This window comes from Sarcophilus harrisii, chromosome 5, assembly GCF_902635505.1.
Source record: "Sarcophilus harrisii chromosome 5, mSarHar1.11, whole genome shotgun sequence".
NCBI classification, from domain to species: Eukaryota; Metazoa; Chordata; class Mammalia; order Dasyuromorphia; family Dasyuridae; genus Sarcophilus; species Sarcophilus harrisii.
The window spans coordinates 119,881,852-119,909,582 of NC_045430.1; the positions used below are offsets into that span (position 1 = coordinate 119,881,852).

A 27,731-nucleotide genomic window follows, 5' to 3' on the forward strand; every position below is an offset into this window, starting at 1 on the left:
TGCTTACATTTATATATAGGAACTTAATATATTCTACTTGTGGAGATTTGCTTCTAAGATAACTATACATTTGTGTTTTATAACAACTATTTTGTAAGTCCCCTAAGTTTTCCTTTAAATTTCTACCACTCTTAGTACCTTTACAGGTAAGACTGTTTACAAATAAATTTTGAGAAACTATGCACTTCGGTGACTAGAAACCTAATACATATGCACATATGTATTTGTTTAATAGATTGAACCTGTCTAATATATAAATTAAAACACATCTGCCTCTAATATAATGCTAAATTATCACAAAAGGGAAAAATTGAATGTTTTGATTTAAAATTACATGAGCACCTTTTGTAAAATGAACATCATTTTGAATATCCTTTTGTAAATTTTTTAAAGGAGGACCTCATTCATCAGTTACCACCTGAAGATTTGCAGCAGGCCAGGTTTGCCTATCTTTTTCTTTACATTTTCATTTACATTCTAAGATAATTTTTTAGCCAGAATAACCCTTAAAAATGCTACTTTCATATTATTGGCAGTGAGTATCCTGTACCACCCCTTGAACACATTTCTTCTGTGAACAATACCGTTGCTTCCAGGGGTAAGTAATCTTGGAAAAGCTATTCTGTGTTTTATGTTGAAATGTACAGATAAGTACTTAGGCAAATGATACATTTGCAATGAATTCATTTTGTCTGCTTCCTCCTTTTTGTAGATTCAAGCTCTGGATTTTTGACTATCACCTCGGATCATCTTGATTCCAAAGTACAAAGTGAAATAGAGGAAATAGCACAATCAGCTTCTATAATAATAGAAAATCAAGGTGAGATGGAAAATAACAAAAGAAATTGTTTTTATCCTAAGACTGTACATAGTCAAACTATTTTCTCTGAGAATTTTCTAACAGAAAGTTAGAAAACGTTATTGAATTTCTAGAACTTGTATTTTTTTCCTCCCCCAAAACCACTTTTCCACACTTTCTTCAAGGATACCACTATCATTTAGTTTTTATATACAAGTTTTTAACCCAAGTCATACTTAATTCTTCCTTTCCCCTTAACCCACATGTTTAATTAGTAGATAAATCTTATAGATTCTACTTTAATAACATCTTTTCTATCTGTCTCCTTCTCTCCATCAAGAGTTGAGTTTCCTCATTTTACTGATGAGGAAATCGAGGGCCACAAGGTCACACAGGTAGTATATGTCAGAGATAGAATTTTGTCTGATTCTCTAGCTAGTCTTCCTTCTATTATATCATACTGCAACTCTCACTGAAATACTCCACAATTTTGTTCCTAATTAATTGCACTAGTGCTTCTCTCACCTCAAGCTTCTATGTAACAGATCAGGAATATATTTCCTCTTCATTGCTACTTCTTTGACTTCTTTGGCTTAATTCAAGCAAGTGCTAAGTTATAGTCAAATATTTCCTGCTTCCCTCAGCTATCAGTACTCTTTCTCTCCTGAAATTATAATATATTTGTTTGTCTGTGTATATATTGTAATCCCTGTGCAAAATCTCGGCTGTCTAAAAAATAGGACTATTTTTTTCTTTTTAATTTTTTTTTTGTATCTGTAACCTCTAGCACAGGTCCTTTCATATTGCAAGAATATGATAAATATTTGTTAATTGGGTTAAATTTTAGGCTAGAAAGCTAGAGGGTAAGCATGACCTTGTTTGCTGTTTTTTTTATTTCTATAAGGACAGAATGAGAGGAAATAGGTCTAAACTATAGAATGAAAATGTTTGATGACATTTTCTTAATAATGGTAGTAATTAATAAAAGAGGACCTATATAACTTAACTATTTCCCTGGGTATATTTAAATCAAATCTAAATTTTTTCAGAATAATCTAGCATTCAGTCTACTCAAAGGATAATGATATTATCTATACAATCTTTGCAATTACCCCTACAACCATGTGTTTCTGAGAATATGATGTGGCTTTTAGCCACTTTTAGCTGAAGACTACTATAAATTTGTTCATTGAGAATCTAGGTCACCAAATAGAAGAAAAATAAATTTCATTTCCTGAGGTAAAGATATTTCACATAGTCTAGCAGTATACATTACAGACTTGAATTCTATTACATATGTCAATAGAAGGGTATTGGACTGCCAAACTAATCAATGAGCCAATAAACATTTATTAAGTACCTGCTATGTACCAGCCATTGTGCTAAGTACTTGGGAAAATAAAAGTGGTAAGTGAGAATATAAAAGTAGGTAAATGATAGTTCTTTCCTCAAGGAGTTTACAATCAAGTAAGAAAAGGAAACAAGCAAACAAATATAGGAAATAATTGGGAGAGAACGCACTAGGATTAAATGAAGTTGGGAAAGGCTTACTGTGAAAGATAGGATTTTATTTGAGACTTAAGAGAAGCTAGGACAATAAGGAGGTAGCTATGAAGAAGAACATTCCAGTCATGTGATATTCAATAAAAATGCCTTTAGCTAAGAGATGAAATGTTTTGTCCATGAATAACAAGGACACCAGTATCACTGAATTGAAGAATATATGCTGGGGGAAAAGGGACAAATAGCAGAAGGCTAAGTTATAAAGGACTTTGAATGACAAAAAGAGATTTCTTACCAAAAGAAAATTCAAGTAACTGTACCAGGTTCCTTTTTGCATCTGTCAAATGAATATCATATACACTATAATTGAGATTTTTCATTTTAAACTTGTTCACATTCTAAATGTAAAAAAAAGAATAACCAAAAACAACTTTATCACTAAATAATTAATTTTAATGATCAACATTGATCCTAAAAGAGATATGAGAAACTGTACCTCCTTCCTGTTGGAAAGCAGTCTGAAGCTATGCCCCGCCCCCAAAGCAATAAACTCTTGATCCTCTTTGACCCAGCAATACCAAAGAGATCAACAAAAAAGAGAAAGTATCTATATATACAAAAAAAATTATAAAAAGTTCTTTTTGTAGTAGCAAAAAACTGGAAATTAAAAAGATATCCATTTGTTGGGAAATAGTTAAAAGCAAATTATGATATATACATGTAATAGAATAATACTGAAATGGTTTTAAGAGAAAATTTCTGAATGAGCTGACATAGAGTGAAATGAACTTAACCAGAAAAACGATTTAAATAATAAGAATAACATAATAAGAATAAATAATAAGAATCAGGAAAAACAGCTTTAAACAATTAAGGAACTTTGTTCAATCCAATGATAAACCATGATTCTAGGGAGCCAAAAATGAAACATGCTACTCATCTCCTGACATGTAATGGCCTCAAGAAACAAAATAACACATACTTTTGGACATGAGCAATGTTGGAAATTACTTTGCTTTACTATTCATATTTTTTAGGATTTTTTTTCTTTTCTTTTGGTTCAGTTGTGGAATGGAACATGGTATGGAGGAAAAAATGCTCAGTTATTGAAACTTTTAATTTATCTTTTTTTTTTTTAATGCAGAGGCAGAAAATATAAATGTGGAGCATTTTATATAAACTGTCAGACATGGCTGACATATTGATTAATTTTTCTGAGCTGCCTTTTTCCTCTTTCTTTTTTTTCTTTGTTATACAGGATAGAATCACTAAGAGAAAAGAGAGGAGATAAATTTGGAAGTGAAAATGTTTAAAAAATGTAGATTTTAAAAAAATAATCATAATTGCTTTAAGATAGTGAAACTATATGAATTAAAAATTCGCTTTGTCTCTAATCTGTGACTCTTATGTAAAGAGACTAGCATTAAGTTAAAGGAAATCACTTTCACATACCAGTCATATATCTGGAATCCCTAGTACAGATTTATCAAATCACAAAAGGTAGCCATGATTCTGAAAATTGTTTATTATCTCTTTCCTAATTTCTTATTGTTATAGTAGTGATACAGTTTAGATATCTCCTTTTCTCCTTTAATATAATTATGTATGTCCTTTCACCTATTAAAATATAAATTCCTTGAGAGCAAGGATTGTGTCATCTATCTCTCCAGCACCTTATATATAGTAGGCATTTAATGTATTTATTGAATGGAATTTATGAGAGAAAGCAGTTCCTCCCTAAATAGTACCATACTAACAATGCACTATCATTTTCATTTTTATTAGCAACTCATACCCATTGCCTTTGAACACTGAGGAGTTCTTTCTGTGAATTTTTCCATTTCTACTCAATTTTATTTTTTGGAACTTTATGTACATTGATATATGGGTAGATTTATTTGTACATATGTTTACTTCTTAAAAGCCCATAGTGACTGTTCATGTACTCTTCATCTCTTTCTCTTAATTCTTTTTTATTTCATTCACTCTTTTGTGTAATTTTTCTCACAGATAAAAATTTAATTAATGAAGATATTCCACTTCACTGCTCTGTGGATGAAAAGAAAACCACATTAAATTTGGTAAGAGATTAGGCCAATGTTATTATCAGTGATGATCATAAGAGACTTTTAGATCTAGTAAAGACTTTAGAAGCCATCTAGTACAATACTTTCATTTCACATCCAAGGACCTGTATCCCAGAAAGCTTAAGTGACTTGCCAAGGTAAGTTAGTGAAGAAACAAGCTGGGCTTTTAACCCATGTTAACTAATTCCAAACTCAATGCCCTTTATGATTATAATGATGATGATAATATTCTACATTTGCTTTGTACTTTTTACTTTTTTCAAAGAATTTCCACAAGCATAATGTAATGGCATCACAAATTCCACAAATAGAATTTATTAAACCCATATTTTCAGACTCCTGTATTGTTGTTTTTCAATACTGCAGGGATCAACGATTTTGCCCTTAATGATACTTTTCTCCACACAACTTTCTAAACCAAATTCACCAAATGCTATGACCAAAAATATTCCTCACAAAGTAACTGAGCCTATGGTGATGAAGCTCTTCCTACTTAGTTGGCTGCTTTTTGAATATCTTTAAATGTCCATCTCCAGGGCTTTCTTTGAAATCTCTTCAGCTTGGTAAACCTTGTGAAGATTGTGCACAGTCTTTGAGATCTCAGGTTTCCCTGTACTCCATAATTTAGCCAAGGTGACCCATGCCAGCAGAGTAAAAACTGGTTTCTATATGGAAGAGAAACGCTGTTCTATATTATTCTACTAACATGATTATGTAGTAAAGATTTTTTAGGAACTCTCATTCATCCTTATATCCCTAGTGCCTAGACTAGTGATTTACATATAATAGGGCTTAGTGAATATTTAATGAAGTAAATGGAATATTTTAAACATTAACTAAGTATTGCTAAATAAATGATTATGATTTCATAGACTATCAAATGAATCCTATGCAATATAATTAGAACCCTGTTACATAACTATCAGTTTTACTTATAAGAGGTAATAATTTAATGTCCAACAAAAACAATATTCATTCCTTGTCCATCAGAATATATTAGCACATTTCATGATAAACGTGTCAAAATAACCCTCAAAAGGTCTGTGCTTTCCTGCCTCTCTAGAAATGAAGTAATGTGGTATGATAGGAAGAACACTGAAGTACAATCTAGGAGACTTCTATTCCAAGAGACCTGTATTCAGATCTTGGTTTTGTTATTTTCTAGCCTTGTGAGTGTGAATAACTCATAAACCTCTCTGAACTACTTTCCTCATCTGTAGAATGGGGATAATGATATTTTTGCTGCCTTCCTCTCAAGATTGCTGTGAGGAATGTATTTTATAATTTGTTATACCATATAAGAAATATCATCACTATTTATATTTACAGTATTTCCCCTATCTCTGTTCAATATGCCTTTTCCAACCCTCTCTGATTAATAAAATACCCAAATTCTAATCCCTTCTCTTCTGTGGAGCTTTCTTAGACCATTCTGGAACTATAGTAAGAGATCTCTTCTTTTTCTAAACTCATAGCATTTAATACCTAAGTAATTAATTGATCTAAGCAATTAATTATCTTATGACTGTTCTTTTGTTGCATTTTACTTATTTGACTTTTCACATCTTGATGCGTTATCTTCCTTAATAGATATATTACAGTAGATAATAGACAGATAATAGAGTATACCACTTTCTATTCCCCAGGTTCTCAGACCTTTCCTTGAATATGCTAAATTAATATTAAATATCTATTGATAGGGAGAAAAAACCCAAAGCATTATAAAGAACTGCATTTATAGCAGTACTCTGGTACTTTCTTATATCTTTCACTTCCAAAAAAAAATTTAGGAAACCAAAGAAGGACCTGCAGCAGTTACAGACTGTAAAGAAGAATATACCAGTGGGGCAGGTAAGAGAAGTTTTCTCCCACTTCTGTTGATGCAGAATCTCACCAAGAGAACTTAAAATCTCGTCATTTGACTTAAAACTAAAATTATAAATGGTAGCTTTGACATTTGACTCTATTTTTGTTCCCCCCTGTTTTGAAACATTAGTGAATCTATGATCTTTTTGATAAGGTGAAAATTATAACCCACTCATAATTTTTTGACCTTGTTCCACCTGTGTCTATGGCAATCTGTAAATATTTCTCTAGGTTGCCTGACATTTCACAGGAAAGATTATCCATTGATTAATTGTTTGTTCTCATTATTGATTGGCCCATCTGTTTTTCTGATCATTCATTTCTTTTCTGATATCCTTTAGAGCAATCCTTTAGAGCAAACCTCATTTATTTCAATTATAAAATGGAGATGGTATATTATCTCACAGAGTGATTTAAATTAAACACTCACACACACACACACACACACACATATACACTCAGACATAGACACACAACTATATAATGATTTACCAGCCTTAAAATTCCATATAAGTATTATAATTACCAATTAAGTAGCTCTATGGGTTTTCTGTTCATCAGTATCATGGACTGGAAACTAGACATTTTTTAGCTACTTGGCTTTTCCTGTATGAATCATTCAGCTCAAATTCTCTTGAGTGATTGACTGTAAGTCTCACCAGGAAGCGATGCAGAATTTTAGAAAGGGAAAATCTGGAGGATCTCACCATTTTGAGGGAATCTATTGTCCTGGAAATCCTTCATGATCTTGGCAAAAATCTTTGTCAAGAATTTGTCTCTTCTTTTATGCTTTATTTAATAGTAATAATTGTGGAACATTAAGGACATTTATCTCTTTTTTATACATCTTTCAAGAATCTTGTATGATTTTGTCATATTGATGGGACAAGCTTTTAAATATGTCTTTATTCACTTTGTTAAATATTTCCCAATTACATATAAAATAAAAAATTTTAACAATCATTTCCTAAAATTTTGAGTTCCAAATTCAGAGATACTCTTTTGAAAGAGATCTTAAAACAGCTTTTTGATCTAGCAGATCAAATGCTTTTTTTAAGGCAATGAGGTTAAGTGACTTGTCCAGAGTCACACAGCAAGTAGGTGTCTGAGGCTAGATTAGAACTCAGGTTCTCCTAACTCCAGGACCAGTGCCTTATCCACTGTGCCACCTAGCTGCCTTCAAATGCTTTTTTGTAACCAGCAAACAATAAGTACAATGGAGACATTGTATTCTTTGTATCTTCCTATTTGTTTTGTATAACTATAAAGAAGTGGCATATTGTAAGATATCATTTAGAAAAGCTTACCTTTTCCCAGTACCTTAAGCAGTTATACCTCAAAATGTTACGGTCAGACGGTTACCTTTCATTATTCCCATCTGCCTCTACACAGGTCTGAATATTTTTAATTGTCATTTCAGTTTTGTAAGCTATGATTTCTAACATATATGTGAAGCATATATAAAACAAAGTCTTCTGCCAAAGTGGTGTAAGTTCTTAGGTTCATTTCTTATAGAAGAATCCCTAATCTCCCATTTTTTGTTTATTGAGAAATACCTTGGCAAAGATTCAATCAACAAGTATTTATTAGGGCTTTGAATTTCGCAAGTAAAGATTACTGCCAAGAAATGGCGTCATATTTTTTCAGCATTCAGCTCCAGTAAGAGCTGTTGTGATATCCATGAATTTAAGAGACTCAAGCCACAGTTCAAATATTTTTTGTAAATCACAGTAGCATGGCTTTTTGAATGATATACTTTTGATACTTGTTCTTTAGGGAATATAACTCAGCTAAATCAAGGGGCATTAAGTAGGTAATGTGATTTAACCAAAAAAAAAAAATGTCCTTTTTGCCCCTTAATAGAAATGGCTGCTTCTACTATTCCGGTAACCAGTGTTAAATCAGTCAACTTTAGACAGAGTGACCAGTAAGTTGATTTTATCACAATTTTGTATGTGTCCTATCACTTTCTCCGAAATTTTATTTGAAGTCCTTTTCTTTCTTGTTCAACAGCATTTCTACAAATGAAAAAGAGGTAGAGGTAAGTATGAGACATTTTCTATTTTCGACTTTTACTAAATATAAAAAAGATCCTTAAGTTCACATAGATATAACTGTGTCTTGAATCCTATCCTGTTTGGTTGGCAACACTGAATTTGGCTTGCTAAGAACCAACTTCACTAAGACCCCTGGATTTATCAGATTCATTTATGTCTCTTGATGCAATCTTTCTTCACATTTCAATCTTATATTAACTCTCATTTGCTTTCTTCATTCCTGTATCCCTTTTATATTATTTCTCTAACAGGCTGAATTTCTTAGATTATCTTTGGGATTTAAGTGTGACTGGTTTACCTTGGAGAAAAGAGTCAAGCTTGAAGAAAGGTCTCGGGATCTGGCTGAAGAGAATCTGAAGAAGGAGATCACTAACTGTTTAAAGTTGTTAAAGGTTAGACTAAGAGAATTTAGAACCCTATTTCTGCACCCTGGAATCTAGAAAGGAATTCTAAAAAGGATTAAGTTTGGGTAACACTATAAACACTTCTTATCTTACAAAGAATTTTGATTTTCTTCCAAGTCTAGACTTAGATGCTAATTCCTCTGTGAGGCCTTCTTTAATCTTTCTAGCATCTTATCTTTCTCATTCACATTAGCTTATAGTTACTTGCGTGTTTGTGTGTTTAGTTGAAAACACTTAGAAGGCACTTTTATTTCTGTGTTTCTGAAGAATAACAAAATGCTTTGCATACAGTAGGCATTTAATGTTGTTGAATTCATTTGAATGTAATTTAAGATCAAATTTGCTTTTTGTCCCCTACCAATCCCACAATTAGCTTATCTGACTTTCAGTTCACTAAAACCCCAGATTTTTTTCCCTCACATGAGCTATTATCTAATCTTGTCTCCAAAGTTGTGTTCTTGAGGTTGATTTTTTTTTAAGTTGAAACATATAATTTTACAATACAGTATTACATTTCATTTTTTTAGATTCAACGTTTTAGATCCCAATTATATCATTTAATATATTGAATTGTGTTCTGTCCTCACTTCTCCTTCAGAGCTTCAAAAAGGTGTCTTTCATTTATGTATGTGTGGGAGGAGGTGACAGGAAGTGTATTCACACAGGAAGTTGACATATTTAATCATTCTTTGGATATCTATGAATACATATAGATATCTATAGACATATAGATACCTGTAGGTAGATATCTTAATTTCCTGTTCTCTAAACATTTAATAAGGATGCCTACTATGTGTTTATAGATAAAATTACTGAGAAAAATATTAATGGTATAAAACCAAGGACAGCTCCTATAATGTTGCATTAGAAACTTCTCTAAATATTGGCTAGTATTTTTTTTTATTCTTGATCTATTTTGGAATAACAACAACAGGAACAATAACAACTCCTCTTAGGTTTTTTTTAGACCCTCTCATCTCTAACACAATAAAATAGCTATTCCCCTTTCTTATTCCTTGCAATGAAGAGAAACAGATTTTAAAAAATCAAAAAGGTTGCTTCCTTTTTTGCATTTAGATTTCAAGTTAAAATGCACATAAATAATAATCATAGGTCTTGGTGTTCAGTAGAGACTGAAATGTATTTCCCCTACATTTAAAAGGAAAAACCAAAAACCTGAATTGAGTATATATTACAAATGTCTTACTATAGAAGTGAATTGGGACAATAGTTGTAAAGGAAGATATAAGCTGAAAAGTCAGATAATTAAGGGTATTAGGAAGGAATTAGGAAGGTAATTAGGAAGGGAACTGGATCTCCTATTATCTGTGAAATCAGGGGAATTGAAGCCTATGAAAGTTGGGGGGGGGGGAGCAATAGTTGAAAGTGAACAGGAAATAGAGCATAAAAGCTTTCACATACCTGTCTTTATCCTTACTGATCTAGTCATTGTAGATTCACTCTAGATTAGAAATTGGAAGAAGTAAAAAAAAAAAAAAAAAAAATGAATACTGGACTTGAAAGGCTGGCCCATTTTGAAGAACCCCAAAAGAAAATGATTAGGATGGTGTGTGTTCTAGAGGCTGTGCCATGTCCATAAATTAAATGAACTAAAAACATTATACTTCCAAGATTTTATCTTTAGGGGAGAAATGATAGCTATCTTTGGCTACTTAAAATATTGTGACATAGAAAATGATTAGACCTGGTCATTAAGGACAATCTAAGAACACTGGTGGAATGGTTTATTTTGGGAGGTGACAGGTTTTTCTCTCAACTTGGGATCTTCAGGTGATGACTAGATGACTATTTAAAAGTTGTAAAGAGATTCTTGTTCAAATATGATTCCTAATTCAGTTATAGCAAATATTCCCAGAAGTCCTTTTAAACTCTATGATGCTATGAAGTGATTTCAATAAAAGGGGTATAGCTCACTAGGCCTTCTTAACAAAAGGAATAGGGTGAAAGAGAAATATATAGACTGAAAAGTACACAAAAAGATATCATCAAGCACTATGTGCCAATACTATGTTAAGTGGAGGGGAAATACAAAAGCAAAGACCATTCCTGCCCTCAAGGATCTTAAATTCTAAGAAGGGGATCAGTGGCCAGAGAAAGATATTTTTGTTTGAAAAATTACAGTAATGGTGAGTGGATCCATGAAGAAGTAAATTGGTACAAGTGAGGAAAGATAGTTTCCAGTTCACTACTTGAAGCCCCCTTGCTCAACTTACATCCCTACTCCAATACTCCTTCTGTTGGAACCATTGTACTACAATGTGTAAAATATTTTTTCTATGGGAAAAAATCACACAGAATTGTCTTACTGATCTAATTACTAAAGGAGTTTTCTTTAACAAATCTTTGCTTTATATAAGGACTGATATTATGCTTTCATCTCAATGTAACTTCAACAATAAGAATGGGAAAAACTTGAGAGCTAATTTCTGATAAAGTATATACAATTAAAAGGACTAACTTTCTTATTTTATTTCATATTGCTGTTAAAGCCTATTTTTAATCCTTCTGTAAACTGTCCTTTTAACTATAATACTTGGTTTATAATGTTTTGATGGGATACTTGAAAGCTGCAAACCTATGATTTCACTGGTTTAGGGAGTGCCTAATGAAAGAAGACTCTTTTCCAATGCAGAGCTGCTGTTACTCTGAGACCTAATATTATTTTAGAGAGTTGTCTGAAGCATTGAGGGGATTACATGACTGGTCTCTTATTACATTGCCAGTAAGTGTCATAAATGGGACTTGAATCAAAGTTCTTTCTGACTCTGAAGTCTGCTCAGAACTTTGCTTTACTGCCCCTCTTGCAACCATCCTAAAATCCAATATATTTTTCATTCATTTCCTCAAAGCAAAATAAATACTATTTCTTTTTAGGGAGTTTGTCAAGACAAGAAGTTTCTTAAAAATTAGTACAACCAAATAAGAATATATCTGTATTTTCTGATCATGGGCAGCTAGGTAATGAAGTAGATAGAGTGCTGGGTCTGAAGTACAGAAAATTTTTCCCAAGTTCAAATCTGGTCTCAGATACTTCTTAGCTAGACAAGTCAATTAACCATATTTACCTTAGCTCCCACATCCGTAAAATGGACTGGAGAAGGAAATGGCAAACCACAAAGTCAGGCAGGGAAGGACACAGTCCAATGAAAATCCAGTGCAGATGCAGCACTAGGAGGTCCAGGGCAGAGAGGCCACTGAACATTAGAGAAAACTAGTAGGAAGCTTTTAGCCAAAATATAGTAGCATTGGCTACCCTGTTGTGGTTCAGAAGCCAGTGGTTCAGCAGACTAGCTGTGAGACCTCCAGCACAAGTACAGAAGACATAGTGAAGCCTTGAATGCTGGCATAACAAGCAGGACTTGACCATACCTATCCAGTAGAGAAGGAAGCCTGCAGCCTCAGCCCCAGCCCCAGGACAGTGAGAAGCCCCTTTTACCTGAGGAGGAAGCTCAGGATAATCTTCTCTTTCCCCTAAGAGCAGACCTCAACCTTTAAAAAATGACCAAAAAAGCAAAAAAGAGTTCTGACCATAGATAGTATTATGGAGACAATGAAGAACAGGCCTCAAACCCTGAGGACACTAAAGGCAAAACATTTCCAGATGAAGCTTCAAATGGTGACATGAGTTGGTCTCCAATTCAAAAGCCTCTCTTGGAAAAAATTCAAAAAGGATCTTAAAAGAGAGTTAGGAAGAAAATGGGGAAAGGAAACGAGAACTAAATTGTCTGAAGAAAACCATTCCTTAAAAAATAGATTTGGCAAAATGGAAAAAGAAAATAACTCCTTGAAAAACAGAACTGGTGAAATGGAAAGAAAAATCCATTAATCAAAATTATGTATATCTGCTAATCAAAGTACTGTCCTAGGCTCAAATTTAAATTTTTATAATATCTGTTATTAAAGTTTTTATTATTAAAATTTATTATTAAAAATTTTGAAATATCCATAATTGATATCATCCAGTTATGTTACTGGTGATATTACTTGCTTCTTCTGGAACATCATAGTATAATATTACTTTTCATAAAATAATTAGCATTTTACAGTACTTTAAAGTTTGCAAAGAACTTTACATATATTATTTCATATAAGCCCTTGTTAAACATAGATCTTCCTAACTTCATGTAAAATATTTAATATTCTCTTAAATTCTGGTCAGAAGATTTGAGATCTTGCTCATCTAGTTATTAGCTATGTAACTTTGGACAAGTCACTTAACCTTTCTGTATCTCGGTTTCCTTTTCTGAAGAATAGGAATAATATTTGTTCTGCTCATATTACAGGGTTGCTATGAGATTCAAATGAGAGTAACCATATAGCACTATATAAACATATGTTGTTATTCCTTCCGTCTTAATTCCTTAGTGTAGTCCACAAAAATAGGGTTGAAAGAGATTTGAGAGTTCACTCATATTTAAACAAAAATCCCTTTTATGAAATTCTCCAAAAGCTACCCAGCCTTCATTAAAAATCGCTAGTGGGGAGTAACTTACCATACCCTAAGACAAACTATTCTATTTTTAGATCGGTGATTGTTAGAAAATTCATCAAGCCTTGAAAACTTGGGAAATTTTATCAAATCTAAATACAATTTTCAGATGTGGTTTCTAGTTCAGCCCTCTGGAGCTAGAGAGACCACATCTAATTCCTCTTCTACATGACAGTGCTGGAGTATTCAGAGAGAGCTATTACATCCCTCCTAAATCATCTCTTCAAGTTAAACATCCCCATTTGCTTCAGATAATCTCCATGTGTCATATAATTGTTAGGATCCTAGTTGCCTCCTTTGGACATTCTGGAGTTTAATAATATCCTTCTTAAATGGTAGTACCCTAAACTAAATACAAAACTATTTGTTAAATAAAATCTGATCACAATGGAATACTGTGGGACTATGTATTTTTTCACACAACTAGGAAGTGTGTTAAGTGTCTGAGGCAGATTTGAACTCAGGTCCTCCTGACTTCCTAGCTGCCTCCAGATATTTTTCAAATAAAATGTGAGATAGCCATACCTCTTTCATATTGTATTCTTGAGGTTGATTTTTTTGGGGGGAGTCATGTAAAATGTATATCTAATACACATACATTTCTCATTTTCATGTTTTGGTATGTCTGAAATGCAAGATTTGTTATTCTTCTTATTTCCCTTTTATGCAGTCTTTAATAATTCTCTGTGAAGATGACAACCAAGCCCAGGAAATCATTAAAAAGCTGGAGAAGAGTTTAAAGTTTCTTAACCAATGTACAACAAGAGTTGCTAGCAAGGCAGAGATGCTGGGAGCCATTAATCAGGTAATTCTAAATTAGTTACTTTGCAAGTGGAATGCTTTGACTTCCCAAGTTACTAGATTATCAGAATTCTTAGTTACCACAATTTGAAATTTAAAAATTTTTATCTGGACAAATCTGTGAGGATTTTTCCTGTCTAAACATATAGTATACTATATTTGAAGGGCTGGTTTTCAGAGACTGGAGAGATAATCCTTCTCCCCTGCTGTTGCACCAGAATTCAGTAGTAAATGTTTTCTAAGTGAAATGTTCATGTAGTAAACCTGAATGAGCACCACTGAACTGACAGTTCAACTCAATACACAGCTCATGGATGCAAGCAAGGCTTTTGTAGAAGGATATGGTATAATTGATGGAATCTCAGATGATAGGGAAATATAGAATATCTAAAGAAGTACCTCAAGTACTTTTAGATTAGGGGGCATGTTCCTCTGTAGCTACAGAGACTTCGGTAGCACATACCAACCTTAATTGTTTTGGGTGCTCAGTAGGTCCAGCTCATCTGTTTTTAAACAGAAGAGACCTTGTCTCTGTTATATGTAATCAGTATCCTCTGTTTCAGATTGATGCCTTTGAGACCTTGAGGCAAAGACTGGCTGGGACTGAGTCTCTCTCTGTGCTCAGTTTTGGCTGTCTGAGAATTCTAGATCTTTATTATTTCACAACAGTCTTGGCAGAGTCCCCTTAACTACTCTACAAAACCAGGGCAATTAGACTCTCCCTTCCAAGGTTTGTAGATGATGATTATCTAAGTGCTCTGAATTCTGGGATGGAGAACAGCAAAAGGAAGCAAAGAGGTTATTAAACATTTGGTGAAGCTGGGAAGAGTATCTTTTTAGATTTGTATATATGTTTACAGAATCTGGGATATCTAATATATTGAACTTAAAATTTCCTTAAGAAATGCTCTTTTTGCAGCCACATTGTACACATTTTTTAGGTCCTAGTTTCTTAAATAGTAGTAAGCAACCCTATTTGGGGGAGTCTCACAACTGAATATGGGAGTCACGAAATTATTACATATTATCAGTAAATGTTTGATTTGAATGCCTACTTTGCCACCTTTAAACCTGGAGTCACATAAATATTTCTCAGGCAAGAAGGGGCTCAAGTGAAAAAAAGTTGAAGAAGCCCTGTTCTAGAATTATACTCAGTATAAGAGTTTTAATTTACACAACTGCTTTATAGCCCTGAAGTTTTATCTATTTCTGTATTCTAAACTACAGTGTCTGGGGAAAGCAGGTCAGGCAAACATAAGTATAAATTGTTTTTCTGAGTTGAAGCAGAAAGTAGAGGACGGGACATTTGAACGTGATACTATGAATTATCAAGTAGTCAGTTAGTGAACGAACATTTATTGAATATTTACTATTCACACTATCTTAAGTGCTAGAAATGTATTGACAAGGAACAACAACAACAAAAAGGTAGCCCTACCCTCAAGGAGCTCACACTAATCAGTAAAGACTACACATACAGAAAATAAAAAGAGGGAGGTGAGGAGAAAAAGGTACCTGATGCTGTGCCATAGTAAAGAAAATTAAATGTACAGCCTGAAGAAGGAGGAAACATGACTTATCTGCATACTCCCCTTAAATAAAGAGCTATCTCTTCAGAGGAAGAGACTGCAGAGACAGAGAGTATTTCCAACTTGTGAATTCCTTTTTTAGGAGTTTTTGGCTAGAGATCTAACTGATGGTTCTGACATTCAGTAATTAAGTCGAGTTTCACACAAGGGCTTTATCCAGAACTCAGCTTTGTTTTTCACATAAGAGTGATTTCATTCCCCAAGTAAAATAAGAATCTGAGAGTTTGTTTTTGCTCCTTCATTAATCTATTTGTCCTCTCATTTTTCTTCCTCCCTTTGTCCCCTTCTAATTTGTTTTCCTATTAAATGAAATGTGTTTCTGTACCAAACTGCATACAGAAGTTTCCTCTTTAAACTCTTTTCTCCTTGATTTTATAGATTTCTTTTGAGTACTCCAATTATGCAAAATAATCTCCCTATCTTTACTCTCCCCTTTTCCCCTTAGGGCATTACTATATTATTCACATTTCATTCTTTTTTCAATATCATTAAAAAAAAAGAATCACAATTTTTTGAATTAGATTTCCTCTATCTGGTTCTATATGTCTCCATATAAGAATGTAAACATTTTATTTTTTTTTTGTCACTATGATTTTTTTGTTCATCTTTACATTTTTGTTTCTCTTGATCTTATGTTTCACTTCAAAATTTTGTCATGACTCTTTTCATCTGGAATGTTTAGAAATCCTCTTTTTCATTAAAAAAAAATTTCTCCTGTGGAATTATATTTACTTTTTCTGGGTAATTTACTTATTGATTGAAAGTCTATATACCCTTTTCATTCTGGAATATCCTATTCCAAGCTCTCTGCTTCTTCATAGGAATGGCTTCTAGATTGTTTTATCCTATGACTCCTTAGTATTTAAATTCTTTCTTTTTCCCAGCTTACAGCATTTTTTCTTTCATCTAGAAGCCATGGATTTGGCTTATAATGTTCCTGGAAGTTTTCATTTGAAGGTTTCTTTCAGGAGATGACTGCTAGATTATTTCTATTTCCACTTGGCTCTTTTTTTAAGAGATGTTTTTAATGAAGTATTTTTTAAAGTTTTAAGAGATTTGGACAATTTTATGATTTCTTTAAGAATGCAGTATAAGGTGTGTTTTTTTTTTAAATCATGGTTTTCCAGTAGTTCAATGATTTTGAAATTCTCTCTTCTCAATCTGTTTTCCAAATCAGTTGCCAAATTTTATTGACTCTTCCTCTGCACCCATTCTCATATCTGGCTGCTTTTTGACATTCATATAACCACAAACTTATTTTGGAGCTTTAGCACTTATCATCATTTCCTAATTTAGTTTCCCAACTTCTAACATCTCCTTTCAGTTGTTAACAGCAACAACAACAAATCCCAAGAATTCCACATAGCTGCCAAAGTAATTGCTGTCATGTCATTTTCTTATTCATAATCAGGTTAAATGCAAATTTAGCCTTTCATTTGAAGGCTTCTACAATCTGGCTCCAATCTATTTTTCCATCCTAATTTTAGTTTATTCCTCTGATCTGTATTCCAGACAAAATGAACTTCTGGCTATTCCTTAAACTCTAAATTCTATCTTTGCATTTACACAAGCTACTCCCCCATGCTTGAAATTTCCTTTCACTTGATTTTTACTTACTAAAATACTAACTTCAAAATTCTTCCTCCTTTATAAATCCTTCTCTGATCTAGTTATTCTTTCTCCATCATTCCTTTCCTCCCCTTTCTTCCTTCCCTCTGTCTTTCTGTTTCTGTCTGTCTGTCTCTCTCCTTTTCTTTCTTTCTGTCTCACTCTCTGTCTCTGCCGCTCTCTCCCTTTCCCCTTCCCTTCCTCCCTGCCTCTCTTCCCTTCTCCCTTTTCTCCTTAGATTATCTTTTATTTACATATCTTTGTCCATACAGTTCTCTTCCAGTAGAGGTTATATTTCTTGAGATCAAAGACTTTTTTTATGTATCTCCAATACATTGCATATAGTAAATTTCTAAGAAATAATTATTGAATTTAGTTAAGGTAAATATGGAATAAGGATATAGAATGGACCTGTGATTTTACTGGTAGAAGGAATTCCTTCTGTCACTGCAGTTTAGTATCTTTTCTGCAACTTATAGTCTTAGACAGTTGTCCAAGATATTGAGAGGTTAATGGTCACACAATGAGAATGTATCAGAGGAAGAACTTAAACCCAGGTCTTCCTGGTTCCAAGAATGTGTCTCTAACTACTATTTCATTTTATCTCTGAATATAGAATATATTAATTATGAATATGGAATTCATAACAAATTGCTTCTTTATTTTATTAAACAGAAACATATTTATTGAAAGAACACAGATACAAAAGATGAAAAATTATGCATATTGGGAAACAGAGGGCCAGCAGAACTGCAGACTAGAAATGAGTATAGGAGGAGATAACATTAGGAAAAGGGTAGAACTAAGTATAGAAATTGGGTTACAAAAATAGAAGTTAGAAGGTAGGAGGAACATAACATAGGAAGAAACAAATTTACTGAGTGAGAAAACTTATCTTTTTCTTAGGAAGTAAAAAAGAAAGTTTAAGTATCCAATTAGAACCAAAATTTATTGATCCAGGTGTTAAGTTCTAGATACTCATTTCTCATAACTTATCTTAATGAAAGAATTTTTCAAAATACAGCAGTTAGTAAAGTGGGGGAGGGAGGGCAATTTAGTTTCTTCCTTTTGCCTGATATCAGAATAACCTGTTTCCTGGATAATCTGTTCCCTTGTTTAACCTCTCAGAAAAGAACCATAACATGGAGAGGGTGGAAGAAGACTGTCAGATAAATTGAGATATCAGAAAGTCTCCAAAACTCTTGATCAAAGAATATTGAATTTAGAGACTGAAAACCTGTGTTCTTCTCTTTACTTATTTGTTTGTTTTGCTTTGGGAAAGTTTGGCTCTAAGATTCAATTCCTTCATCTATAAAAGGAGGGTACTGGATTTGATGACTTCTAAGGGCTCTCCTAACTTATAATACAGGATAACCTAAAAGTTTTAAAAGTAGTTTTAAACTTTTAAACTGCACTAAGAATTTTGGGCTACTTTATATGTAATAATTGATTTTAGTGATTAAGAATTTTAGATAAAGTTACTGAAAGTTAAAATTAGAAATTAGGAAAACTTGGATTGAAATCTCTGTTCTGCTATTTACTAGCTCTGTGACCCTGGACAATGTTAGCTTTTAATTTCCTTATGTATAAAATGGAAATATGTCTACTGCTAACCTTATATAATCATTAAGAAAGAGTTTTAAGAATCCAAAATATTATTTTTAAAACTCTATTTATATTTTTGTTGTTCTAAAATTGACATTTGTAGACTTAAGTGAGAAATGATTAGTAGTTTTTTATTTTCTTGGTTTTTTTTTAATTTTTCACATCATCTCTTCCCCTATGTAGCCTCATAAAAAGGAACTTTTAAAAAAAAGTTATTTTTTCCTCTATTAGGAAAGCAGAGTCAGTAAAGCAGTGGAAGTGATGATTCAGCACGTCGAAAACTTGAAGCGAATGTATGCCAAAGAACATGCAGAATTAGAAGAGCTAAAACAAGTTCTCCTTCAGAATGAAAGGCCTTTTAGCAGCCTCGAAAATGAAGGTAATCAAGAATGTTTTAAAAACTTCCCCACTTTTGTTTTTCTAATAGTCTGCTTTCATTTTCCTGTAACATCTTTGGAAGAAGATTTCATGATGTAGACTTTGCTAATAAAATATCTTGCTTCTGCAGCCATGTTATTTTCACAGCCAAAATGTGCTTCTCATTGGAAAAATGAAGGAGATAACCCTAATAGCTGCATCAGAATAAAAAGATGTACTTAATACTTAACACTTGGCTAATACTGGTCTGCTTTTAGGATAGTTTTGGCCTGGATATTATGTTTCCATGTGTGGAAATGATGCTGGGCTCTCCAGGAGAACATATGATCTTCTCCAGCACAATCTTAAAGGATGGGGGTGGATAGAATGAGTAGATAGGGCAGGTATGACAGGGAGATATCAGTTCTCAGGAAACTCAGTATTATAAAGTATATATGGAATAAGATTCTGGTCATTATGCTGCTATTTTACAGTAAAAACAAATGTATAAAATTATATCTTGAATATATTTAGGTGAAACTTCCCACTGATCAAATTTTAATAGTCTTATTTTTAATAGAATACTATATATAATCTTGGTAGGATCTTCTGTTTGAATTATCTCACAGTGGCCATAGATCCAAAGTATTCTCTAGAATTGTTGAACTAGTTCACAATTCTACCAACAGTGCATTTAGTGTACCCATTTTCCCACATCCCCCCAATACAATACATGTTATTTTCCCTTTCTGTCATAGCCAATATGAGTGTAAGGTGATATCTCAATGTCCATTTAATTTATATTTCTCTATTATTTAGAGCATTTTTTCATATGACTAGTGATAATTTTTATTCTCCTAAAAACTGTTTACATCCTTTGACCATTTATCAATTGAAGAATTGCCTATTTTTTTTCTCAATAAATTTGACTCAGCTCTCTTTATATTTGAGAAACAAATCCTTTATCAGAGAAACTTACAGCAAAATTTTTCTTCCAGTTTCCTGCTCTTATAATTTTGACTGCAATACCAAATGCAAATGCAAAACTCTCTAGGTTTCTGTAATCAAAATTTACTTTGCCTCCTTTAAACCTTCCTATTTCTTGTTCAGTCATGAACTATTTCCCTTTCTATGATCTGACAGGTATTTCTTCTACGTTCCCCAAATTTGCTTATGAGAGCAATTTTCACGTGTAAAACACATACCCATTTTGAGCTTATCTTTGGTATATAGTGTAAGATGTTTTATGTATCATTTCTGACAATTTGCTTTTCAGTTTTCAGATTTTTTGTGAAATAATAAGTTCTTTTCCCAGTAACTTTAATTTTTGGATTTTATGAAATGTTAGGTCACTGTGTTCCTTTATTTTCTGTATATTATGTATCTAATCTATTCTATTGATCAACTAGTCTATTTCTTATCCAGTGCTAGATTATATTGATGATTATCACCTTGTAATATAATTTGAAATCTGTTATGGCTAGGTCCTCTTCCTTCACTTTTTTGAAAATTGATTTTCTTGATATTTTGGAACTTTTGTTCCTCCAGGCAAATTTTATCATTATATTTCTCAGATCTATAAAATAATTGTTTGGTAGTCTGAGTGGCATGACCTTGAATGAGTAAGTTTTAAAAATATGTCAAAAGAACTATTTAAATAAGTGAAATGAGGTGCAGAGCCAAGATGGTAGAGTTAAGTAACATTTTTGTAATAAAAAGGATCTTTTATATTTCAGTTAAGTATTCATGTGAAATCTTTTGTGGTATATTTCATGAAATGTTTTATATACAAATATGTTTCTAGTAGTTCTTGTAAAATAGGCTGTCTTTTACTTATTAGCTTATATTTCTGATTTTATTAAATACTGAATTTGATTATTTCTGGCTCTTTATTTTGAGTTAGTAAGAGTAAGAGGGAATACTTCAAACTTAATAGAATAATTTTAATACTGTCTTATTTATCTGTTCTCTTTCTGAACTTCTTTCTGCTTATTTCTATTTATTTGTTTAATGAGTCATTAACTTCCTTTAAATTTTTTCATTTTATAGCATCATTAATAATCTTTTATAAAAACTAATAAGTATAATATTAAATGCATCAAAAAATCCACACATTTGCCAACTCTGAAAATTGAATCCCTAGCCATTATTTCTTTGCTAAGAGGTAAGAAGCAAGGCTCTTTGCCCAGAATCTTTCTTCTAAAATCAATATGGGTTATTATTCTGATCAGAGTTGTTGTTTTTCAAAATTATTTTTTTCAAAATGTTTTAGTCATTATATAAATTGTTCTTACTCTTCTCACTTAATATAGCTTATTCATGTAATCCCTACCAATTTTCTCTGAATCTCTCCCTTTCATTATTCTTTACATTCCATTAATTCAGGTACTATAATAATGCATCCTGCTGTCAAGGGACACCCTTTATTTCCTATTCTTCGATACAAAGAAAAAAGCTCCTATATACATTTTAAATATATAAGCTCCTTTCCCTCTGTCTCTGATCTTTTTGGTATTACAAGCCTAGTAATGGTATCGCTGAGATGTTACATCATTGTCTTTTGGGGTAAAATTCCAAATTACTTAACAGAATGATTGGACCAATTTATAGGTCCAACAGTATGTTAGTGTACCTGTTCTCCCATATCCTCTTTAATAATTGATGTTTTCATATGATTTTCTTAGAATTGTTGAGTTTCTTCATTTCTTTTATCATTCACTGAAATTCTTTTTTAAAAGAATTTAAGCTTTAAACTTAAATACAAAATAGAAATGTAAGACTGTTCTCTGCTTATTTGTCCTCTGTCTCTCTGAGGGTTGATAATATCTTCCTTCATAAGTCCAAATCTTTCCATGTTTTTTTAAAGCACCAATTCATCATTTTCTACACCATGGCAAAATTCCAACTCATAGTGTCTAGTTATTGTAGTCTAAAATTATATGAATATGATTGACATATAATATAGTTTCTCTATTTTTCTTTTGATTAAAACTATTTTAGCTTTAGCTTTGTCTGAGACTATGATTACTATCCCTGCTTTAAAAAAAAAAAAAACTAATAAATTCTGTTGCCTTTTTATGTTTACAATCTAATAAATTCTACTGCTGATCTTTATTTTATGTTTATTTCCTATCCCTCCTGATTCCTCTTGTTTACTTCTATGTGTTACCTTGAGCACCTCTTATGTTTTCTCTTCTTGACTTATTTTCAAGATCAATTGTTTTTCTTATGAAATGTCTCACATTATCTTTTTTCCCCATTCTTTACATTTTATTTTATGGTCTTATAACTTTTCCAACTTCTTCTTGCCCAATTTTAGCTTTCAAGCTGTGGTTTTTTTCCCTTAAGATTCTGGATCCCTTTTTCTATTTGGTTGACTTTTTTTCATAATCTCATTTTTCTTATTCTTTTTAAATTTTCCCTCAATTTCTCTTGACTTTTAAATGAGTTTCATGAATTCTTTTGGGACCGGTGACTATTTGATCTTATTTTGGGGGATAGAAGAGCCTTTTTTTGGCTTCGGTATTCATCTGAATTTATATTATAATTAATGGAGTGTTTTGTTCATTTGGTTACTATCTTTCCTTCTTTTGAAACTGTCTTTCTTATGAGGCTTTTATCAGAGAAAGTGAATGCAATGATTTTTTTGTTTCCTTTCTATTTTTTCTTTGTTGATTTTGTGCAAAATCTTTTCAGTATTATGTGAAGACCGAGTTAGCACCCTTAGAATACCTTAGAATCAGCTGGAGTTGGGATAAGCAAAAGCCCTTGATCTTTATTCTTGGTCTTTTGAAGTAGCAGTCAGGGGAATGGACACAGGAATCTCCACACCTACTTTCTCTCTCTCCACAGCCAAAAAGTAACTCTCACTTCTCTTACTCCACCCTCTAATCCCACTTACATTCTCTGTCTATACCAACAGATCGAGCCAGCACAGAATAGTGGGGTGGGCCATTTTCCAAGCATATGCTAATAGAGTATTGTCCAATAAGTAATTAGCCTTAAGTGCTCGTTTGTCCAAACCTCAGTGCATGAACTCAAGAGTTTTAGCCCTTTACATCTCCCTCTTTCTTTTGTTTTAGAACACAGATGGTCACACCATCCCTGACTTCTCAGGGAGGTAAGAACCCCCAAAGGGAGGTGATCATGCCTTCCCTGACTTATCAGAAAAGGAAGTGAAAACACTGAAAAGGAGGTGATCATGCCCTCCCTGACATCTCAGAAAGGGAGATGAAAAGCACCAAAGGGAAATGGGGATTGCTATCGGGTTTCTGGGCTGAAGGGTCTTATTAGAAACAGATAGGCACAAACCTATCAGCGTGGGAGGTATTACACAAGCACATAGCAAGAATGCACAGGCTATTAGTGATGGCTCTCCCCACAGTCAGTGCAGCCTTGATGTTGTGTAACAAATATGAATTTTACGTGCAAATAGTGATATAACAAACAATATGAATCAACATGGTATTGTAAAAGATTTCCAGAAGTCCTAGAAGCAGGGTATGTAATCAATAGTCACACATACGCCTTCTTCAGCAGCCAAGAGATAGTCCAAAACCAATCCTTGTCCATTGCTTCACGTGTCAGGGAATCCAATGATCCCTGCAAGTTTTTGAAATCCTGCAACAGTCTTTTTATGTATTAGGGAATCCAATGATTCCAGCAGATTTTGAAGTCTTGCAACAGTCTTATCATGTTTCAGAGAATCCAATGATTCCTGAGGGTTCTCAAGTTCAACAATTTTTGATGTCCATAAGTCAAACACCATAACTGCCAAGCTCTTTCAGTGGTGGGCAGTCAGTGACAGAACCACCCGATGTTTCTTGGGTCTTCTCCTTCGATTCAAGGGTCTTCTCCATCTCTCTCCGATGGACAAGGTGAATATGGCTCATTGGCATCCATCTGATTCCTTCTACATCTGTAGAGATACAAGCAAACCCTCTCCCCCAAGCAGTTAACCTATCTGATCCCTTCCATTCACCACTTTCTGGGTCTCTCCACATCACTTGGTGATTATCTAAAGATAGTGGAGCTGCTCACACTGGACACTGCCCTTCTAGTAGGTTACAAAGCCTGTCTGCCGGAGCCAGTGCATCTTTGTCAAAAATCAAGAAGTTAGTATAAAGAGCTATATTTAGAAGTTCTCTAGGGTTACCTGTGGCTCCCTCTTTCTTTTGTTTTTGGAGGAGCATCTTAATGTCTCTGTTTCTCTTCTCTATTATTGCCTGTCCTTAAGGATTAAAGGCTATGCCAATGGTGTGTAAAATCTTATACTGTGCACAAAAGTGTGCAAAATGTTTAGAAATATATGTAGGTCCATTATCTGTTTTTATTGCTTGTGGCACACCCATAATTGAAAATGCTTTGATAAGGAATTCAGTGACCACTCGGGCTGTCTCTTTTGCTGCTGGTATTGCAAAAGTGAATCCTGAAAAGGCATCTACCACAATATGGATAAAAGACAGATGACCAAAATATTTATAATGGGTCACATCCATTTGCCAAATTTCATTGGGTCTCAAACCACGAGGGTTCTTTCTGGAGACAATGTAGGAGCGTGGAAAGGAAGGTAAGCCATACAGGCTTTTACTATGCTCCTAGCTTCCTTTCTTGTTATTCCAAGTTGTAAACATAAAGCTCAAGCAGCCTGATGATATTTAGAATGACATTCTTGGCCTTCTTGAAATAAAGGTATATTGGTCAACATGGTTAGAAGGCTACTGCCTTTGAATTACCATCAAAAATAGGACCTGGAAGTCCATTATGAGAATGGACATGCAAGACATAAATTTTACTTGGATGCTTTCTCACTTGCTCTTGAAGTTCCTTAAAGAGTTGATATATATTAGAGGCTACAAATTTTATTTGGGCTGTGGCAATTCTTTGTACCACACCTACTGAATAGGCTGAATCAGATATTATATTTATATCTCCTGAATAATAATTAAGAGCTAGAATGATTGCATACAATTCATTCTGCTGAGTGGACTAAAAAGGAGTTCTGACCATTCTCTTTATAGTTAAGTCATGAGAGTATACAGCACAAATATTACGTTTGGACGCATCTGTAAAGATAGTTGGTCCTTTAAGAGGAACTTTAGAAACCTTCTCTTCAAGAATCCATCACCAATTATATCATGGTCTGCTTATCTTTAATGGAGACTCATGTGTAAAATTTGGAGCCATGGCTAATAAAATTTGCCACTCTGAGATGGTTTCACAGCACACATTAATTTGTGCATTAGTATAAAAGGTGTATATCTTGTCAGGTCTTATCCCCAATAATTGTACTGATCACTTAATGGCCTTTAATAAAATACTAGCCACAAGCACCAAGTAAGGAATAAGGCTTTGTTCTGGTTGTGCTGGGAGGTTCACCCACTCTATCACACTGTCTCCTTGATGAAAGACTCCTGTAGGTGCCTCTTGTATAGCAAAAACTGATATTTCCAAGGGTTTTTGAGTGACTCTTTCAACCACATTGGATAAAGCCAGTTCAACTTCTCTCAAAGCCTCTTGAGCTTCTTTTGTAAGTTGACGTGGTGAGTTTAAAGCACTGTCTCCCCTTAAAATGTCATATTTTTGCAATTGATAGGTAGTCAAGTCTAACACTGAACACATCCATTAGATATCTCCTATCAATTTCTGAAAGTCATTTAACGTATTTAGCTTCTCTGTTCTTAAGGAAAGTATTTTGTACTATAAGCACAAAGGTATACTTCATATCCTAAATATTGAAAAGGAGCATGTCTTTGAATTTTTTCTGGAGCTATGAGCAATTTGTAGTTCCTTAGTGTTTCTATGGTCTTTTGTAGACATGCTTCTAACATTTGTTCCTCATCTGTACATCCCAATATATCATCCGTGTAATGAAATAACATTACTTTTGGAAAAGCTTTTCTTACTGGAGTAAGAGCAGCAGCAACATACATTTGACATATAGTAGGGCTGTTTTTCATTCCCTGTGGCAAAACTGAACATTCATATCTTTTATAAGTCTCAGCTAAGTTAACACTGGGCACTGAAAAGCAAATCTTTTCATATCTCCTTATCTAGAAGGATAGAATAGAAACAATCCTTAATGTCTATAACCCAGAGAGGCTATTCTGTCGATAATTGAGTAGTAGATGGAAGTCCAAGCTGAAGAGTTCCCATAGTTTCCATCTGTTCATTTACCTTTCTTAAATCAGTCATCATCCTCCATTTTCCAGATTTCTTTCTTACAACAAATACTGGGGAATCCCAAGGACTTAGAGAAGGTTGTAAGTGTCCTTGGTCAAGTTGCTCCTGTACTATATCTAATAAGGCCTGAATTTTATTGCTACCTAAGGGCCACTGTTCTATCCACACTGGTGTATCAGTTTTCCATTGGATAGGAACAGGTGAAAATGTTGGCAGGCCTTCAACAGCAGCCCTGCCTAAAAAACCAAAGTACTCATTTTTAATCCTAATTGTTGTAAAATGTCTCTTCCCCACAGATTGATGGGGATATTTGTAATTATAAAAGGAGTAAAAACTCCTGTTTTGCCTTCAAAAGTCCACCTCAAAGGGGCAGCACTAACTTCAGCTGCTATTGATCCTCCTACGCCAGACATGTAAGGTGTCTGCCTTAATCTCTGGCCAGTGACTGGGCCAGTTGGCACCTCTAATGACTGTATGATCTGCACCAGTGTCTACCAATACTTCTAATGATATGCCATTTATATAGATAGTGAGCATAAGTCGGTCAGTTGTCACAGCTTCTGTCCAGTATATTCCTGGATTTTGTTGCTGGGAGTCAGAATCTGGGCAATTATCACCAGATTGCTTATTAGAAGTCTGTATCAGTAAAGCTAATGCTACTATTTCTCCTGGGTGATAAGTCACACATTGTCTACCTGTATTAGTGACTGGGATATTAGCTACACATTCCCCAGTTTCTCATCCATACACTGGTATGGATGGGCACTGTTTTGTACGTACTCTCGGGAGGTAAAATGGTCAAGCCTACTGTTCCTGGAGGCAAGGGATCCATAGGCTGGAGAGGAACAGATTTCACCTCTCCAGGGGGTATCTCAGTTGTCTCAGCTGCATACAACTCTATTCTCCCTAATTGTAATCCCTTTCTCCCATCAGGTTGCTTCCTGGCTGACTGATTGTGTAATCCCTTTCTCCCATCATATGGCTTCCTGGCTGATTGATCATGTCTGGGTATTGGACTTCTAGGCACTCTCTGGGTGCAACATTGGCTGCCATCTTGCCCCAAGTGTTTTTTGCCTGGGGCCCTGGGGCTGGGCCCCTCATCCCGTTTCCCTGAACCTGTCTACATTCTGAGGCCCAATGGAAGCCTCTGTTGAATTTTGGACATGGGATACTGGGTCTTGTTCTCCCACCCTGTTTTCTCACTCTGCCTCTATACCAACATTGAGCTTTCAGATGCCCTACTTTACCACATTGAAAACATTGACAAGTCTCTCTGGAAGTCACTTGCCAAAAGGGACCCTGTCATTCCATGTTTGGATCTTGGGAAGTCTGCATCATAGTCTGGCTATAAAAGGCATTTGTG

At 33.8% G+C, this 27,731-nt stretch overlaps 1 protein-coding gene across 1 annotated transcript in view; it reads left to right on the plus strand.

Annotated features, from left to right (window-relative positions):
• Window positions 1-27,731, plus strand: part of LRMP (lymphoid restricted membrane protein) — a 56,175-nt gene that overhangs the window by 19,886 nt on the left and 8,558 nt on the right. The window contains exons 6-15 of the mRNA XM_023504682.2: window positions 394-440; window positions 537-598; window positions 713-820; window positions 4,313-4,383; window positions 6,180-6,240; window positions 8,119-8,182; window positions 8,269-8,296; window positions 8,564-8,704; window positions 13,897-14,031; window positions 19,061-19,208. Of these exons, the coding sequence (XP_023360450.1) occupies window positions 394-440; window positions 537-598; window positions 713-820; window positions 4,313-4,383; window positions 6,180-6,240; window positions 8,119-8,182; window positions 8,269-8,296; window positions 8,564-8,704; window positions 13,897-14,031; window positions 19,061-19,208 (865 nt within the window). The remainder of the gene's footprint in view (window positions 1-393; window positions 441-536; window positions 599-712; window positions 821-4,312; window positions 4,384-6,179; window positions 6,241-8,118; window positions 8,183-8,268; window positions 8,297-8,563; window positions 8,705-13,896; window positions 14,032-19,060; window positions 19,209-27,731) is intronic.